General features: G+C 36.1%; 1 protein-coding gene across 2 annotated transcripts in view; it reads left to right on the top strand.

Moving 5' to 3' along the window:
* Mei4 (meiotic double-stranded break formation protein 4) overlaps positions 1–20,835 on the top strand; it is a 151,824-nt gene that overhangs the window by 95,406 nt on the left and 35,583 nt on the right. For both annotated transcript variants that reach the window (XM_021173376.1, XM_029481941.1), the window contains one exon: positions 3,486–3,617. In XM_021173376.1, coding sequence (XP_021029035.1) covers positions 3,486–3,617 — 132 coding nt within the window. The remainder of the gene's footprint in view (positions 1–3,485; positions 3,618–20,835) is intronic.

Below are 20,835 nucleotides of genomic sequence, written 5' to 3' on the forward strand. Positions count from 1 at the left end.
TGTAAGGAGCCGCCCTCACATTCGCCATTACAAGATGGCGCTGATGGCACTGGCACCTGTGTAATCAAACCATCTGTGCATGCGCCGGGGTAGTTTCCCACCCCATGTGCTCTGCCTTCCCCGTGACGACAACTCTGGCCGATGGGCTGCAGCCAATCAGGGAGCGACACATCCGAGGCGGAGGACAGTCCTCCATAAAAGGGACGGGTTTCCGCCATTCTAGGGATCTCTCTATCTCTCTCTCTCTGGCGCTCTCTTCTCCACTGGCTCCTGAAGGGGTAAGCAATAAAGCTTGTGCCGCAGAAGATTCCGGTTGCCCTGAGCGTGTTCTTACCAGGGGGAACAAAAGCGCGGGCAATAGTTCTCAACCTCTAAAGCCTTGGGGGATACTCAATATATATGTCTAAGTTATAAATCAAATGGATATATTTTTGCCTTAGTTACTTTAAAAAGACCTTTCAAACATTGCATTTCTAATAATAAAAAATGTATACTGAAGCAAACTTGTTTAACACCAAGGCAACTTCCCAGGTGTTCCCCTTGCACCCAAATTCTGATATATATCTTCCACTTTCTGGTATACTTAATGTTTTTATAGAGCCTTCACAATACCTGCTTTTTTACTATCATGATAACATCAATATAGTCCATCAACATGTTGTCCTGTGCAATAATTTGAAGATTTAAGTTTTTGTAAACTTATGGCTAAGAGACAACAGTGACCCGGATTAAAACAGTAGAGAAAAAAATATGCTTCTGTTAGCAAGCAAATGCAAAGTGCTTCTTTTTGGTTGTGTAATAGGATCACCATGCACCTACCAGTTGAAGGCGACTGTTGCTCTTCCAGGAAATGCTACCTCTGCACAGTAACACAATGTAATCCTAGATGCTTAGATCAAGTTGACTGTCCTCTGATGTTCCTAGATTATATTATTTTCTATGTAGCTCATACAGACTATCAATTGGGCGCCGTGTGGTAGAAATTTCCACCCTGCATATTCCAAGATTGTAATACAGCAATGTATCCAGCGAATCCTGCAGATGATCACACAGAGCAAAACATTACAAAACAAAGGAAAACAAAACACATGGGAATTGTGTTTCAAGCAAGCACTTTCTATTTCATAAGACAACAAATGAAATTGCTGCTTATGTGATGATCAGATAAATAAGAACCTGTATAATTAGGTAGATCCAGAATGACAGCTGAGTCAAATCCTTGTCAATAAAATGTACACTCAGAACCTACTCCTAATGTGCCCTTCTGTAATGCACCTTTACCTCAGAGACTCTGTGAGCATATCTCTTCAGTACAACACAAGCATTTGAAAAAGAGACTATTGCTAGTTCTTTAGGGTCCTGAAATAAAGGAAGATTTCATAGAAAAAGGATGATTTGTTGTTGAGCCAGGCCTTTTGTAGCTAGCTAAAATATATTATTGATAATATCGGCCTTGATGTCAGTCTCTCCAAAAGGTTCCATTGTTTATCAAAAGAGAAGGAGCTTTGATTATAACTTCAGATATATAGAGGTCATTTAAAAGTGTCATTTACATCATTGTAAATAGCACTGAGTTATATAGCTTTTTTTTCTTTATGAAATTTAGTTAGAATTGTAGCTCTTTGCTGTGCTATAAATGCTGTCTTTATTTCAAAATGATCTGTTTTCTCAGCATTGTACCTAGCAGAATTACATTATTCCATAAAATTGTATTCATATCATTTAACTTTTCAGTGGCTAATAATTTAAATTTATATCATATGACCAGCAACACTTTTTATGTTATTGTTATGAATTATAGCATTTTGTTACTTCTGTAGGACCTTATTAGGTATCTGACAGTATACTAATCATTTTTTGTGTCTTAAAGTACCTAAATTTCTACCAATAGCTAACATCACAGTTGTCATTTTGCATATGTGGAAGATGTAACACAAAATTTAATGACAAAAGATTTAGTCATTAAAGTGTGGAGAAAGGTATGCACACAATTAAAGCATCAGTTGAAATGAAATAACAATCTGAAATGCCTTAGAGTTCAAATAAGGGCATATTTTTCTTTATCTACAAAAAGCTCAGTTATATTGTTAATAAACAATTATAAGGCATTATATAAGTGTCCTTATGGTAGTTTATTTCTAGAATTAAGTTAACTTAGGCTACTATGAAGTTTAAGCTATATACTCCAGAATTATCTGCATAGTTTCATTAGCTCGGTAACCTGGTCATTATTATTGTCATCGTAAACATCCTAAAAGAATATGTACTATTAAAGTCAACCTGAGATGTATCTGTAGATACATGGTCATCCTAAAGGACATTTTACAATTTCACCTTGAGTGCATAGCACTGAAATTGATGTCTCCTCATGTTATTTATGCTTATGGACAGCAGGAAATGTGTCTGACCATCTCTGTCTTAAAGCCCTTTTCTCAACAACTTTAAAGGTCGTATTATATGAAATCCTGCTCATGAGTTTCGCATACCATAATGTGATTTTAAGCATATGACTTTATTCCTAATGCAGAGAAGTGCTGTGTTGTGTCCTATTGGCATTTACAGTTTTCCTGAGGGTGCTTCTTTGGCTGGATGGTTGAGGGGATAAATGCTTCCCAGTGAGACAGAAGGCGTGTGCTTGATCCCTGGCATCCACAGGTGCAAAGAGAGGACCAACTCTTTCAAGGCTTCTACTTACCTATGCTTGTCCATTCTGGTACTTTTTATACAGACATGCACATAGGCACATGAACATGTAAATGTATGTACACAATAAATAAATAGATGATAGGTAGGTAAGTTCATTAATAGGTGGATATATGATAGATGGATGATAGATAGATAGATAGATAGATAGATAGATAATAGGTAGATATGTGATAAATAAGTAGGTGATAGATGACAGACAGACAGACAGATGGACAGACGATAGATAGATAGATACATAGATAGATAGATAGATAGATAGATAGATAGATAGATAGATATAATTAAAATAATTATCAAAGATGAACTCAGGATGTTCTGTATTTTCCTCATAACTATAAAGCCTGACTCATAGCAAATAGGAAAGTGCTCCACCCTGTCTTACCTACTGTGGAAGTAAGAAACACAGAAGAGCCTTAGCTCCATGGCCTTCAAAGTTCACCCATCACCTTTTAAGTCTACTTGTTTATATGTCTGTCTGATATCAAGTTGAGGAATTAAAATTTTGATTTATTATTTTTTCTTATTCACTTTGCATGTAGTCTCTCATTTATTCTAAACTCATACTCTTCCATTTTAGCACTCTGCCATACATTTAAAACTTTTGACTAATACATAAAATCATAGCACCTGTATGAAAAATTTTTTTTTCAATTTTTCTCAGTATTAATCCCAAAAGTATTCTAATATCTTGTACTCCTCTTAGCAATAAACATCTTAGATGCTGTCCATTAAATACACTGATGTCATAGGAATAGGATCTCACTCAGTTTCCTTTGTAGTTCCAGGTACAGCGTTATGTCTCTCAGAGCCTAGTAACCCTAGGAAGTTGCAGCTTGTTGAGGAAGTCTATTATATCCCTGCTACTATCAGAAGTGAACAGCTTTGTGGATGACCTGGGAGCCATTGATCAGGTATGTGTAACTGGAAACTGTAACTCACTAAATTGTGCTTAATACAGCTATAAGCTGCTAGATTTGTACTTTTTTTTTTCTTCCCATATTGACTTGCTACTGTTTCACTAATTCACCTATATTGCATTATCTCTAATATATGTGAATATTCCAGCTACTGAAATTACAGAAAAGTGCATCAGCCAGGAGGGGGATTACATGGTTAGTTCTTTCTTTCTTTCTTTCTTTCTTTCTTTCTTTCTTTCTTTCTTTCTTTCTTTCTTCCTTTTATATAAACCTACCTGTCCTACTTAATGTCACACATGTACTAGATTTTCTGTTGTTTTTAGCAAAGCAATGTTTAGTTGAATAGACTTAAATATCTCCAGTAGTGAAATAAAGTCAAATAGTGAGTGTGTGTCTGGGGTGCGGGAGGTGGATACAAGAGGATCTTAGAGAATGGTTCTTCAACACATTTGCCTAAGAGAATTTTCTAGTTGAATTTTAAAATTTTAATATCCAGTTACCAACCCATACACAATCTAATGAAACAGAGGTCTCTGCAGTGAGATCCTGGGCATCACTGTGTAGAAGCTTGCCTGGTAATTCGGCTGTAAGCTTAGGTTTTGATACTAGTGCTCCCAGCCTATCAGCTGTACAGAGCTTCACAGGTGATCTTGGACAGCATCCCCAGATTTTTATGTTGATAATTAATTGTTAAATGTGCATACTTTATAGTTTCTTTGTTATTCTTACCATCTCTGTTGTAGAATTAAAAAGAAATGAGACAAGTTGACATATTTAGGTACGAGTAAAATAAATTTAATAATACAAACATATCATGGGGTTTTAAAGTGCTTTTAAACTGAGTACTTACCTCTAACTTCTCTATATTTAATGAAATGACCTTAAAACTATTATTCTAGTCTTGTTCCATAGATAACATGATATATCATCTAGTCAGCAACTGATTAAGTGATTCTGAAAGCTAAATTTGTAAAGTCACTGTCACAGATCTAAAGGAGAAATGAGCCAAGCTGACTACTCTAAAAGAACAAAATGTTGAAATAAATACATGGTGGTGTTTGTAAGAGTTCCAAGGTCAGAGAACTGGTCATAATAGTTTACACGACCAAAGTGCTTCCTGTCAAAGGAACAAGTTAAATATATATATTGGTGGAATCATCAGAGACTAGTAGAATGCAGAGAACCTGAGTTGTTGTAAAATGAGAGCTGTCCTTAGGATCCGGAGGAAACAAATTGGGTTTGGCACTTAACAGGAAACAGCACTGGAAATAAGTTTAATTGAATTGAATTTTTATCTGTGTAGCTTAATTTAATTTTGACACAACATCATGAAATACATATACTTCTTATCCAGTCCATAGATAAAGAAACACAGCCTCTATATCAATAAGACACTTGACTGTGACTGCAGAATGACATCCGCAAATGTCATCATCTAAACTCAGGTTTTCGGTCATGCTGGGTTAGAATACTTAGGGGTTAGAGAGATGGGGTAGTTGTTAAGAGCACTTACTGTTCTTGCAGTGGATCCATGGGAAAGCACCCATCACAGCTGCCCATAATTCCAGTTCCAGAGGATTCTGTGGCCTCTGCTGGCCTGCTGGGATATCCGCTTGCACTTGGCACACATAAATACATGCTGTCTAGAACATATATGAAGGCGGGAGAGAAGAGGGTGGGTGGGAAAAAAGGGTGAATTTGAATAATAGAAGAAAAACAGTAAGACAGCACACAACAGCTTGTCTGCAGACATCTGTATTAAAGGCTGCACTTGAGCTCTCCTAATCAATCGTTTTGACAACCCTTCCAAATATTAGTATTGATCAAAGACAGAGAAACTGTAAGTCAGCATTTTCTAGTGGCAAAAAGCAGAACACGGTGCAGCCAATTTAAACAAATGGATTAATGAGCAGTGATGGAATTTGGGAGTTGACTGGAGAATGAGTCTGTGGGCTGTGCCTTCTCGTGAATTAAGCCATTACCACACAACAGAATTGGGTTACCAATGGCATGGACTACTTTTGCCATTGTGACCATGAAGCTGTGTGCCTAATTGATTGGTGTATGTTCTTCTTTGGGGCACTGTGCCGTCAGTCTCAGCACAGTGCGAGCAGACCGTGTGAGCATAGTGTAAGGTCTAGCTCCCTATATCACATTCAACTGAACAGTTGTTCTTTTTTCTTTTTTAATACAACAATGACACATTCAGGACTTATAAAGAAGGAAAAATAAAAGATAGGAGAAGATGCATTCTTAACTTATTTTCCACTCTGAGAAGAGGAGAAAATAATGAGTGATAAAGTTATCTCATGGTGTTCATCACATCTAAGGACCAGAGAGAGACAGTGCTATACTCTTAGACGATGAGGTGTAATACCACACAGTTGAAGATTGGGTTCCAAAGCTGCTTTCCCCCAGCTCTCAATACCTTGTGTATACCAACAGATTCCAAAGAAGGGTTAATGTGAAGAGATTTAATTTAACCAAAAAATATTACCCAACGAAGAGATATAGAAATATCACTAAAAAGAATTAGGCTACTATGGAAAAAAATGCTTGTGTGTGGACAGAAATTGAGTTTGTATATAATGAACATGAGGGTGATTTAAAGTACCATAAATGTAGGTAGACAAAAATATAAGACAATCTCTGCAGAGATCTTCAAAGATTCACAATTGGATAGTTGTCCACTAGAGCAACACTGGATAAACAAAGTTTGTAACATGTCATTAAAATTTTCTCTTTAGATATTTAAAACAAACAAACAAGGATGTATGACCCATAAAATATGGGGGAAATTAGTAGAAGTAAAACCAACCTGGGGCTGGAAAGATGGCTAGGTAGCAAAAGTACCATATGTTCTTCCAGGGGACCCTGGTTTAATCCCTAAGGTGCCAGTTTCCAAAATGAACTGAAGAAGCAGAATGTGAAGTTTCCTTCTGTTAACTAGATCAGTTGCATTACAATCATAATCAATTTTCTAAGTAAAAGTTCAGGATCAAATGATAATACTCTTAGAAAAATTCTAGAGGAGCAGTTCTTCCAGTTCTCAGCCTGGGGATTGTGACCGCATTGGAGGTGGTATACCAGATATCTACATTACCATGCCTAACAGCAGCAAAATTACAGTTCTGAAGTAGCAACAAAGTCATTTTATGGCTGGAAGTTACCATAATAGAGGAAGTGTATTAAAGGCTCACAGCATAAAGAAGGTTGAGAACCACTGCTCTAGAAGATAAGAAACTTTTCCAAACTCAATTTAGAGGCCACTGTTATCTATTAAAACTTCTCAGTGCTTGGTACATGGAACACTCTTTATTAATTTTTGTTAGTTAGTATTTTAATTTCAACATTACTCCCTTCCATATCCTCTTTCCACACCCTCTTATATGCCCCTACCTGTTTTCCTTTATATTAATGGCCTTTTTTTTTTCACTAGGTCTTACTTCTTGTTGTTCATGCATATATATAAAGTTAGACTGCTATACTTTTGGATAATATGGGCCAACCTATCATTGTTTGTAATAAACATGACCATGAAGATAGAAAATTCTAACTTTTTTTCTAATGTAACCATCTGTAAATAATTCCTCTTATATATGGCCAATTGATTTCATACTTATTTTAAGGCAATGCCGTTGGGAAGGATTGGGGCAATGCTCAGTATGATAATGGGGAAAGTATTTGAACAGACACTTTATAAAAGTTGCTGTAGCCCAGCAGTGGTGGCTCACACCTTTAATCCCAGAATTTGGGAGCCAGAGGCAGGCAGATTTCTGAGTTTGAGGCCCACTTGGTCTACAGACTGAGTTCCAGGACAGCCAGGACTACACAGAGAAACCCTGTCTTGACAAAACAAACAAACAAAACAAATAGTTGCTGTATTCATGATCAGAAGGAATATGCATAATTCACAACAACAGGAAGATGCACTGGATTGAATTTCAAAGTTTGAAAAAGACTAACATTCCTACATATCTGAAGGAGGGTATCAATCTGAATTCCTACATTTTGAGGGATACTAACAAAGGCACAGAGTTTCTTAGAAAAGTAAGCATTCTCTTAAGTCACCAATTGGCCTCGCAATTAAATAACTATGTTCACATTAGAAAAAAATTATCCGTGGATGTTACTTTTATCTCTGTGACAGTTTAGATAATAAATTTCCCCTGTAGGCCCCAGTGTTTGGTGGTGTTGTTTGGGGAGGCCTAAGGAGTGTGCCCTTGCTGGAGGACGTGTGTCACTGGGGGCGGGATTGGGAATGTAAAACCTCCACCACTTGTGCTTTGTGCTCTGCTTTGTGCTTCCATTTGGTGATGTGAGTTCTCAGCTACATGATCTTGCCTGTTGCTCATTCCCATGCCTCCCTCCCAAGATGAGCTCTTATTCCTTTGTTCAGAGATTCTGAAAGAATTATATCGCGTTAACATGGAGATTGAAATATCCAAGGGAGAGAAATACTCAGTGGCTAAATTATAGGTACAAAATCATTGACACCCTTCCAAAATACACACACTTTAAAATGGTCTTTTCTAAATATAGAATCTGAAGTAGTACATGAAAAAAATTATAGTGTTTAAATTTGCATATTTTATGAGTGAAGAACTGTGACTTTTGCGTTATAAATATTTTATTTTGAAGAGAAAAATTCTTCTTGCATATCAGATGTATGTTGACTGAAAATGAAGCTCCAAGTTTAATTTCACTTTACACCAATATTTTTCTCTTTAGATGCAGTTTCTACTGTTGTCTACTCAGCATGTTTGTGGGAACAGTAGCCAAACTATTAAAATGAAAAGTACATTTGGAACATTGATAAGGATGGGTGAGATCTGAATTCTGAAAAGCATATTCATACTCAAGTAGTTCAGAAACCCAGTGTTTATAAAGTAGATGAAATTTCTACATGATGACAGCTTTAAAATTTATAATAAAAATGTAGTACGAAAAAAACCTCAAAAGCTATGTTATTTATACCTTTTAGACATTTGTTTTCTTGTTAATTAAAATAAGAAATAAACAACTCATTAATAAAAGTAGACATGCAATATTCTCAATGTGGCATGATCATACATATATATTTCTGATATAAAACTAAATAAATTATACCAACAAAATTAGTATTTTTAAAATGAGACACTGAGGAAAAAATAATCATAGCCATAAATGTGCGAAACAGCTGGCCTATTTCATCTGAGAAAGAAACTACTATATTCTCCCAAAATTATTCATCTCTTAATGATATTGCAGATCCAAGATCCTTGGCTCAAGCAGCAGTCAGTCAATACATCATTTAGAAGAGAGTTTTTACAAACATCCTCAAGTATAAAAACTAAAGACTAGGGTCCCTTGGTATGAGCTCTTCTTTTTTTTATTGTTTTATTTAAAAGGAACTTAGGAGAAATTTCTGATAATGAATCCTGATTTATTCCACATGGTCATTTCCCACCAGTGTATTTCATTATGTAAACAATCATTGTGTGTGGATCTAGCAAGGCTCAAGATTGCCCAAAATTCAGAATTAATGTAAACATCTCCATATTTTCTGAAAGCCTGTTTAAAACTGTTTCTTGACCAAAAAACAAAACAAAACAAAAAAACAAAAACAAAAAAACCCCAATGTGTTCAATGATTGATAGAGTTAAAAATTCAAGAATTCTATGGAGTGTTCATCACTTGCAGACTAGATTTTTTTCTTTATTCTTAATTTTTTTATGTGTGAATATTTTATTTATATCATTTCTGCCCTACCCCACTCAAACTTCTTCCATTCCCCACTACTGTCTCTAATTCATGATCACAACCTTCGCTTCTTTTACAGTTATTATTATTTATACGGTAGTGGTGGTGTGTGTGTGTGTGTGGGGGGGAGTTGAAGGAAGAAAAAAAGAAGTGTTTGGTATGGGGTGACTAAGATAGGATAGGTGTGTTTTGCTTCTTAAGTGCCTCCCAGAAGCCCACAGATGTTAAATGTTCTCAATTGGGATAGAATTAAGAAACTGAGCCTTGGAAAGTGATTGGCTCTTTAGGGCTCTATCCTGATAAATATGCTGATCTGGTCATGGTTTTATAATTTTTGCTGGTAGTCTTTTATTATCATGACACAAACTAGAGACTTAGGAAAGAGGGAATTTCAATTGGTTATGTCCAGGGGTGTGTTTTCTCATTGATGTGGAAGGACCCAGGCCATTATCAACTATGCTACAGTGAGCCACAAAGCAGCACAGCAAACATCACTCCTCTACGGTATCTAAAGTTCTAGAACTTTTTGCCTCCTAGTGCCTGTCTTGATTTCTTCCTGATCCCCCTCCATGTTTGTCTGTGACCAGGATTTGTAAGCTAAATGAACCCTTTCTTCCCCAGGCTGCTTTTGGCTGTGATTTATCACAGCAATAGAATGCAAGCTAAGACGGTTTCAATGGGCGTGGGCAGGGACTGTGTTAGGAAAAAATCACCTTGCCTAGCTCACTGCACCCAGTATTTCTTTCTATAATTTTCTTCCTTGCCCCAGCAGTCATTAACAGAAACCCCAAAACTCATGTAGTAAAATAAATCTAACTCCTTCACATTGAGTTTCTCAGATATTTTTTCCCACAGTGATAGAAATCTAACAGCTCTAACAGCTTTTCTTATGTACAAAATCTAGAGTACAAAATTATTAGTTCTATGTGGATATAATATAAATGTCAACTAAAATGTAAACAGTTTGGGATATCTGGGAGCTCTGGTTGTAAGGTGCCTAATTGCCAAAAACATATTAAAAAGTAATACTGATGCAAACAATATGGTAATAAGTATAGCAGTTACTCAGAAAACAAAAAGTAGACCTTTTATAAAAATAGACATATCACCTCCTGGCCGTATATCCAAATGACTTTATATGACACACCAGAAATACATATCCAGGTTTGTTACTGTATTTTTTTACAATGACAAAGAAATGGAACCAGCCAAGTTGTCCAACAACAGATGCATAGATTATGAAGATGTGGTATAGGAGTTGAAGAGGTGGCTAGGTGGTTAAAAGAACTTGCTGCTTTTCAGGTGGTCTTCTTTGGTTCCCAGGTCCTTTCTTACAGTGTTTGTACTTTCGGTTACAGTGAACCCATCACTCTCTTCTAGCCTTCAATGTCACCAGTCACACACCTGCTGCATATACACAATACAGCTCAAAAACTTGTTATACTCATAAAATTATATGTGTGTGTGTTAAAAAAAATGTGCTACAAAAATATGATAAAATTTATTTAGCAAGAACAAAAGATGAAATTTACAAAAAAGTGGCTGGAACATATAGTATGTTCAGTGAAATATAAATAATATAGAAAATTAAACACAGTATGTTATCTCTTATAGAATGTTAATTATTTACATTTATGTTTATAAATGTGTGAAGCTAGAAAGGGGACCGTGAAAGAACCCAAAAAGTTTTAAGGGTTGAAGGTATAGTAATAGAACACTTGTGATATGAAAATGTTACTGAAAGAGGACTTACTTACTGACATTAGAAAGATACAGGGTACAGGGAGACAGGAAAGAAGAATGGGAGAGTTCAGTAGAAGCACATCACATCTGAAGGTGAAAAAATGAAACATATTACTTGCATGCTAAGTAAAAATGACATAAGAAAAAAAAACAAAACTGTGTTTTATGTCTTTAGTAGTCTATACTTTGTTCTAGTGGTAGATACATTCATGCACACACACACACACACACAAGCAATGTGAATATGTTCTGTACATATAATATTCCTAATCTTCCCCAGCACCATTTATTAGACCATATTTTCCAGCCCATGTTTTGATACCTTTCTCAACAATTGGAGCACCATAGCTGAGTGAATTCACACTTTAGTCCTTTACTGTCTATGGCCTCAGTCACTCTATCTCTGTGGTAAACATGAAGGGTGGACATTATCACGTTTAGGATTTTTTTCAATATATATGATATTATGTGTTTAGAATATTTTTTCTGTTTCTGTTAACAATATTATTGGATTTTGATTAAGACTGCTTTGAATCTATAGCTATTTCTGGTAACAGCATTTTCACAATATTGGTTCTGCCAATCCAATTGCATGGGTGTCCTTTTTATCTTCTGGTGCTTGTTTATTTCTTTGCTTCTCCATCTCAAAGGTTTCTTTGTGAAGATCCATTACTGCCTTAGTTAAGTTTACTCCTGCTTACTTACTGTTTTTGGAACTAGTGGGAAATGGGATATTTTTTCATCCTGTCTCATGCAGTTTATCACTATTGTATATAAACCTTATGTCTATGTATAGTGTCCTGAAAATATTTATCAGTATTAAAAGTATCTGCAGAGTCCTGTAATACTAGAATAGTTTCAGCTGAAAATAGAAATTATATTAATTCTTGGGTTTTCCTATCATATCTATTTATTTATTTCTTTTGTCTAACTGCTTTTGTTAATTTAAGCAGTATATTGAATATGAGTTAAAAGAGTGGAATGCTTTTTCAACTGTTAATATTCAACAGACAGAATAATTATTTTAAGATATATTTCATTGTTATACCTCCCTTTTCATTTCTGATTTTATTAATTTGGATACTGTCTCTGTGCCCTCTGGTTAGTCTGGGTAAGGGTTTATCTATAGTTGATTTTCTCAAAGAAAAAAAAAAAGAGTTCCTGGTTTTGTTGATTCTTTGTATAGTTCTCTTTGTTTCTATTTGGTTGATTTCAGCCCTGAGTTTGACAATTTCCTGCTGTCTACTCCTCTTGGGTGTATTTGCTTCCTTTTGTTCTAGAGCTTTTAGGTGTGCTGTCAAGCTGCTAATGTGTGCTCTCTCCAGTTTCTTTTTGGAGGCACTCAGAGCTATGAGTTTTCCTCTAACCACTGCTTTCATTGTGTCCCATAAGTTTGGGTTTGTTTTGGCTTCGTTTTCATTAAATTCTAAAAAGCCTTTAATTTCTTTATTTCTTCCTTGACTAAGTTATCATTGAGGAGAACATTGTTCAACTTCCATGTGTTTTCCGTTGTTTTTGCTGGTATTTAAGGCCAGCCTTAGTCCACGGTGATCAGATAGGTGCATGGGACTATGTCAATCTTCTTGTATCTGTTGACGTCTGTTTTGTGACCAATCATATGGTCAGTTTTGGAGAAGGAACCTCGAGGTGCTGAATAATCATGTTCTACATCATCAAGGAAATATTATTGATAATTTTTCTCACTGTGCTTGAAATTAGCATTTTCTTAATGCTTAACTTCAAAGAGTTTTTGCTATTTTGAAATTTTTAAAATATATTTACTGATGAAATAATTTCTCTCCTAGAAACACTGATAATCTTTTTTTAAGTAAACTGATTGTTAGACAGTGTACACAGATATATAATGCATTTTAAATACTCTCTCACTATGTCAGGTGGTATCATGTAAGGGCTTTTGAATATATTTCTTAATGATTCATTTTGAATATTTTATGCTCTTTTACTATGCTTAATTCCCAAAATATATTTTGTGGTTTTGAGGCAATGTGGTATTAAACATTAGATATAGGATCCTCAGCTATGGAGAGCATTAAATATTCATTAATGATATTTTCAGGGTATGAAAGGATATGAATATAAAAGTTGAACAAATTTTTTATGTATTTTTTGATTCTCAGAACACTCAATATTATTAATATGTTTGATGTATAAAATACATTTAAATAGTAAAAATTTAAGGAAAAAAGAGTAGAATACTTGTTTCATTACAAATTTTAGAAGAAATGCTTCAGTGTCCTTCATTTTAAATGATGTTGAAAATAGACTTGTTAAATAGTCTTTGCTATTTTGAGATATGTTGTATCTTTTTTAATCTCTTCCAGACTTTTATCATGGAAGTATGTTGATCTTTGTCTAAAGTCTTTTTCTGCATCTATCAAGATGACCATGTGATCTCGATTTTTATCATTGTACTGTATTAACATTATTGATTTGTTTATGTTTAAACAATCATATATTCCTCATGAGGTAACTAAACTGATCTTGGTGTATTAGTGTCTTATTTAAATTTCAATTCATTTTTCTTTAGTTGATTACATAATTTCCTTTATCCCTTTCTACCTTCTAAGCCCTCTCATTCTTAAGTCCTCTCAAATTCATAGACTGCTTTTATTGTATTATTAATATGTTCGTGTATTTGGTTTGCAAATATTTTGCTTAAAGTTTTGCATCTGTTTTTATTTGTTAAATTGCACTGTAGTTTTCTCTACTTTTACATTTCTTAAAACTTTAGTCTCTGTCTCTGTCACTATGTCTCTCTTTCTCCCTCTTTTTCTCTCTTTCTCCTCCTCTCCTGTGTGTGTGTGTGTGTGTGTGTGTGTGTGTGTGTGTGTGCGCGTGTAGGCACATATGTCCTACAGGCATGTGTGAAGGTCAGAGGACTGAAGTCCACTGTATGAGTCTGCACTCATATCCTTGGGCTTAGTTGCAGGCAGTGGGGGATCTTAGCTTGGCATGGGCATCTGGCAGCTAGGTCCATTGATAGGACTTCACTAATATGCAAGGTTAGGGATGCTTGACAAGTCATCTCCCACTACCTAATTGATAGCCAGTTTTTGTCTTGATTATTATGGTTTTATATATATATATATGTGTGTGTGTGTGTATGTTTGTGTGTGTATTTGTGTATATATATTTGTATATATATATACACACACACATATATATATATATATATATATATATATATATATATAACTAATATATGCTCCTGAGTCTGACTTTGTTGTTTATGTGTATGACATCAATGTTTACAAATTTGTACTAAGAATTTTGTTGGCTCTAATATATTATTAATTTAGCATTCTTAATTTTTTTTCATTTGAGAATATACTTTTTAAAACTCCATCTTTTGGATTGAAAAGCCTTCATGAATTTGAGTACTGTTTTTTCAAGGTGTATAAAGAATGGTGTTGGAATTTCAATGGGAATTGCATAGAACCTGTGAATTGCTTTTTTTTTAAATATTTTTAATTATGTATTTTCCTCATTTACATTTCCAATGCTATCCCAAAAGTCCCCCATACCCTCCCCCCCACTCCCCTACCCCCCCCCAACCCCACTTTTTGGCCCTGGCATTCCCCTGTACTGGGGAATATAAAGTTTGCAAGTCCAATGGGCCTCCCTACTCTTAACCCTACTGATCAGTGACTATGGGAGATCTTTGCATCTTCTGGTATCTTTTTCCATTTCTTTCCTTAAAGAGTTACACCATGATATTTTATATCATTTGTGGCTATTGTGAAGAGTGTTGTTTTCCTGATTTCTTTCTCAGCCCATTCATTTGTATAAAGGAGGCCTATTGATTTTTTTTAAAGTTAACGTTGAATCCAGCTACTTTGCTGAAGGTGTTTATTAGCTCTAGGAGTTCTCTGGTAGAATTTTTGGGGTCACTTATGTATACCATCATGTCATCTGTGAAAAGTGATACCTTGACTTCTTCCTTTCCAATTTGTATTCCCTTGATCTCCTTTTGTTGAAGATCAAAGGATGTTGACTAATTGCTCTAGCTAGAACACTGAGTCCTGTATTGAATAGATATGGGGAGAGTGGCTAGCCTTGTCTTGTCCCCGAGTTTAGTAGAATTGCTTTAAATTTCTCTCAGTTTAGTTTGATGTTAGCTATTGGCTTGCTGTATATTGCTTTAATAGTGTTAAGCTATGCTCCTAGTGTTCCTGATTTCTCTAAAACTCTTATCACGAAGAAGTATTGGATATTGTCAAAGGCCTTTTCAGCATCTCATGAAAATGATCATGTGCTTATTGTTTGTCTCAGTTTGTTTCTATGGTAGATTATGTTGATGGATTTTCATATGTTGAACCATCTCTGCATCCCTGGGACAGAGCCTTATGGCTTATAGCTCTTCTCATTTACATTTGTGATATTCTTCCCTCACTTTGATTTGTCCATTTTCAAGTTATTGCTTCGTTATTTACTCAATTTCTTTAACACTTGTCCTTAAGGATATTTTTATCATTGTTGTACATTTCAGTTTTCCATTTAGAATTTTATGCATTATTTCTTTATTTCACTACATGCTAATTTTCTTTAAATGCACACATGTCTTTCGCAATTCAGTCTCTCCTTGCCTTTTTACACTTTAATCATTTTTTTTCCTGCAGGTTAAGTGTTCTTTTATATCACCCATTATGAATATTGAACTCTCTTCTGTGCTTGTCCTTATGGCTTATCTCTAATAAATCATTTTCAGTCTTGCACTTCCACTTAATACTTATGATACTATTCCTTTGCTTAGCTACTTCATGTTTCTCGGAAGGTCTATTTATATTTGGTTATTCATTTAGTATATGTAATTTACTTTACTTCAATTACACTCTAATGAGTCATTAACATTGGAGCTTACTATGGTTTCTCAGTGGTTGGCCATGTAAGTTGTTTCTGTCTTTCATGGCTGTGCACTTAGGTATCAGCTAAATGCCTTTTCTATTCTTATGTTCAGTCCTTTTTTTACTTGCATGCATGTAGAAACATGGACCATAGACTGTAGTGCTCGGATGGATTCCCGAGACACTCAAACTAATATCTTGAGTTTGGCAGTTTCCTGAGTTGTGCTACATCTTGTGACATATACTGTATCCACGAGCCTAGGTATCTACCCTAACTGTAGAATTCAGGAGAGGTTTTAATCCACCGATTCTGATTTGCCATCCAGCTTAATCAGCCCCTGACTTAGAGATTCTTTTTCTTTGTGCTTCTGTAGTGGGAAACTGGAGAACTGACAGTTGCAGAATCTGTTTTCAAGAAAAAGCCTTATCATTCATAAGGGTGTGTTACTTTTGTTAGGAACTGAAAAGAGTAAGGGAATGTAGGTTTATTATTTATTTTGGCGAGTTAATGAAAAATGGAAAATGCACTTCAATAAAATAATGAGGAACACTTGCTTTGAGCATTCTGAAGCGGAGCATGAATCATTATGTATAGAACACTTGGGTGGGGGAAAGCAGGTGCATAGTCACTGCCTGAATAACCCGATGCTTTAGATGGTGATTAATTCAAGAGATGCTTTCAGTAACTACAGAAAATAATGCTAATTATTTTCTCTATATTTGGCAACCCTGGCAATAAAATGCAAAGTAAATTTGATTTATTCTTTTTTTTCCATAAGTATGGGGATATATTGCTGCTGATTTAATGGCTCTTGTGCTGAGGTTCATCAGTAACTACAAAGAAATCACCAGAGTCATTTCAGTGTAATGAAAAATTTTTAATATGTCTCAGCCTACCTTTTTCTGGTTTTGTGTTTTGTTACTCATAGTGAGTAATGTTCATTCTGAATAATTTTCTGATGAAATTAAAACATAATGCTTTCTGTGAAGCTTCCTCTAACTGTTATAACCAGGCACAACTATCTCCCTGTTAGTCCCACTTTGCAGCACACTCATTAACACATTTTTATTGGACACAAGTAGAGTTATACTCCAGTATTGTATACATTTGCTTTTTAGACTGTACTGTGAATAGCAACAATTTCACTCATTGTTTCCTACCACACGTATCAAACAATAATGAGCTTACTAAGAAGGTTTTTTTCACCGTATTCAAAAGTAGAGATTTATATGAGCAATTTCCACTTAGAACTTCCCACTACTTATCTTCTAAGCTGAGATCCATAATTAAAAATGAAACAGGAAAGGAATGGTGGCGTTGTTGTCTCCTGTGCACTTCCTGCAGAGAGCCTTTGATACTTGAGAAGACTGATTTCTGATACCAGATGAATCTGAGGATCTTTCCTTCCTGTGGAATATAGGAGAGATCCACGGCACGCATTTGAGGCTTTAAAAAATCTATTTACTGAAGGAGTTGAAAACAACCAAAAGATGCTGTCAGATGGGATGGGAGAGTTATGGGTGGTCCTGGGGTGTGACTTGCCAAGTCAATGAATGAAAGATAGAAACAGGAAAGGGGATAGTTGCATTCTGAGTGTGGAGATTATGTCTGCAACATAAGAGTTTAGAACTGTAACTCTTCCAGTTGTTAGTCAATGTAAAATTTACTGATAGATGTAAAATAAAGTTCATTGAAATGTACCACCATACTACCCAATGAGCCTTTTCTCTGGGCCCAGTTGGCGACAATTAACTTGACACCTGCTAACAGAACCCAGAATGCAGTGGCAGGTGAATCACAAGTTCAAGGCCAGTGTGGGATACAGAGTCACACTTTATCTTGACTGTTGGGAAGTGGGCAGGAATTATTTGTTGATGAGAGTTTAGATAGTTTTTCTATTGGGTATAATAATCCTTAAAGATGGTGGCACAGTGAGAAGCAGAAGGAAAGAGGAGACTGAGAGAATGGTGTCAGGCACTAAGTACTTATAAGAGTGAAGGCTTCCTTGGATGTCATGAATGAGTGAAAAGGCAGAAAGAGTGGTATACATATAGCAAAAAACTCATTAAGCCTTTCTAATGACCATGGACTTAATTCTGCAGAGACCACTGTATGGTTAGCTTGGTGGCTGTGACAGGGCACACCCAGATCTTCTGCTGTGCTTCCCTGCTCCCTCTCAACTGGTTCTCCATGGAAACTCTTCTCTCAGGGAAACTAGAGTTGTCAGAGTCAGTGAAGAGTTTGGTTTCCTGAGGCCTGAGAGATAAGAGATGATCTCTCTAATCATGGCCTGTAGCTTATTAGTATATGATTTCTCTCTTTCTAACCATGCTGCTCTAAATCTGAACTGTAACTTTATTTAAAATTGTATTGTTACATCGTATTAATCTAATGATCATTGTTGAGCTACTGTGACCTGAACTTTTTTGAGGTGCTCTGAGACAGTACATGGAATGTAACACTTAGCAATTTATTTCTAAAGAGAAATACCATAGCATCCAGTCTAAAGTACATCATCAGTAATTATTTTAAGTAAACACAGGAATCAGTCCTTCCTCCTCAACAAGTGTTAATGTTGATCCCAGAAGTGATAGGTCATAAACAAAAATCCCAGTGCTAAGTGTGGGGATATATCCCTTCAAGTTCATGGACAGGGTGTTCTGAGAGACCGCCAAATCAATACAGGTTAAAGCCATGGCTCTAGATTACTCTTCATAACTTTATGGTAGGAATCTCCCCCTGAAGGTACCACACACGTGGCTCTCACAAGGGGACCTGTATAGCACGTTTGAAAAAATATGAAGCCTTTCTAGAAGGGAGGACACGAAGTCATCAGTACCAACTTGATTTCTCTATGTCCTGTGGCTGTAGTGTGTCATAGCCTCAGCTGTATAGACTTGGCATCAATTCCTGTTGAGCAGCCAGAGGCAGTGTCAATTGCTCCTGTTGTTTTGCGGTTCTCTGGGACACATGTCCAACAGCTCTGAGGATGGTGTTCCATACCTGGTACTTGGCATTGTAGTTGGCAGTCTATGGTTTCTGGGAAGGGCATTGTCTTTTCGCTCAACCCCCTCCACTTACTCTCCCATTCCTCTCTGCATTTAAATTTCCCTCCCTCTTATTTATCTCCACTCCTTGGCCCCTGTGTTCTGCTATCCTCCCACCAGTGAGATCTCTGTTCTCCCCTCTTCACACTAGAAAGGGGCATTGGTGGGAAGGGAGAGAAGCAAGTTTTATGGTGGCTGGTATCGCCTAGATGCATTAAGCCTCAGAAGGTGGTCCACACACCAAGCACTCCAGGTTAGCTAAGTGAATGAGGAACAGCAAGGACGCCCTATGTAAGCCGGGTCCATGGCTCTATTCCTTCACTCAGGAAGGATTAAACTCCACTAATACTCTCTGTGGAGATTCCAGTTTTAAATATAACCCGTGCTTTATGATCTCTTGTATAGACATTTAGTTTCTTCTTGTTATATTTTCTTCAAAGAGCTTAGATGGACAAAGAATACGAATAAGAAAAAAAATGAGAACTTCAAAAAGATGTATGAAAAATGCCAGCTTCTTCATGCAGGCATGGTGATTATGGAGCCACTGTGCACTGCAAGCTAAAGGAGATATTTAGTGGTGCTTAGAATGCCAAAGTGAGCGTTTCAAGCTGCTCTCTATAGCACTACAAGAAAGGCTCCTCCGCTCAGTCAGCGGCGAATGTTCATTCCTAAAAATATGACACTTTTTGGTGGAACTGCTATTTTCCACAATATTACCTTAACATTGGAGGCCGTGTTCCCATGAACACTCACTCCCTGCGGCACACTCATTTTAACATTGGTTATGAACACATCTGGTACTACAGTGCAAAAGCAACGGCAGAGAGTGGCAAAAAGTAGCAACAGTTTCACTTCCACCTTCACTGTAGACAGTGCTTAAACACTGTTGGCAGATGTGTTCAAACAGTGCACAAGGATTCGTTTGTATAAAAGCACTCAGAGAAACTGATGGCAGACATGTGGAAGGTTAAAGCATGAAGGCTTCTGCACATGGGAACTCCATCCAAACCAGAGTCTCCAGTCAGTCCTACAATGGCCCAGACACATCCCAGATCAGATTTGGCTCATGTACAAAGGGCTCTAGGAAATCATATTTAAGTGATCGGTGCATCAACCTTCTATTCATTAAGTGCTGGGTTAGTGATTCAAACATGTAATAAAGTTTTATTTGGATTTTGGTCGGATTATTTGCTTTAACTTGAATCTTATAGGTTTTATTTCTGTAAACATATATTTTTTCCTTGAGAATCACAGCTTTACTCTACCAACTAAATGCTTCTGTGTTAGGAAACAGTGTCAGCTATCCTTTCAGAAACACTCTTAATGAGAATCATGAAACATTGCATATGAGATTCTATCTCAAAGAAACCATCATCAGAAACAAACAGGAAAAGAAAAGTATTAACACTCTAAAGGCAACTTGACTTGAAATATTTATACTGTAAAATGAAACATTTAAAATACAGCTTCCCTTCAGAAAAGCTAGCCAAGTGATTTTGCTCTTTCACAATCAACAAATGGGACTGCTTCAGCTGGAAGTCAAGACTCAATGTGTTAACTGGTGAGTACCTCTGAAGCAACACCCATGTTTTAATTGCCCTCTACATGCAATGTTTTACATTAGATATTTAAATTTCACAATTTGGAATATATTCTATTTCCTGTAGTAAGAGTATCCAAAGTTTACTGCTGTTTGCACTTGTAATAAGCATCGCCTAAGTATGTTTTGATGATATTTATAAATTACCCAGATTGCATCAATTTTCGAATGTATATATAAAAGAAAAAATGTCATACAGTAAGTCCTCTTATTC

The sequence above is a fragment of the Mus caroli genome, chromosome 9 (genome assembly GCF_900094665.2).
Source record: "Mus caroli chromosome 9, CAROLI_EIJ_v1.1, whole genome shotgun sequence".
In the NCBI taxonomy this organism is placed as follows: domain Eukaryota; kingdom Metazoa; phylum Chordata; class Mammalia; order Rodentia; family Muridae; genus Mus; species Mus caroli.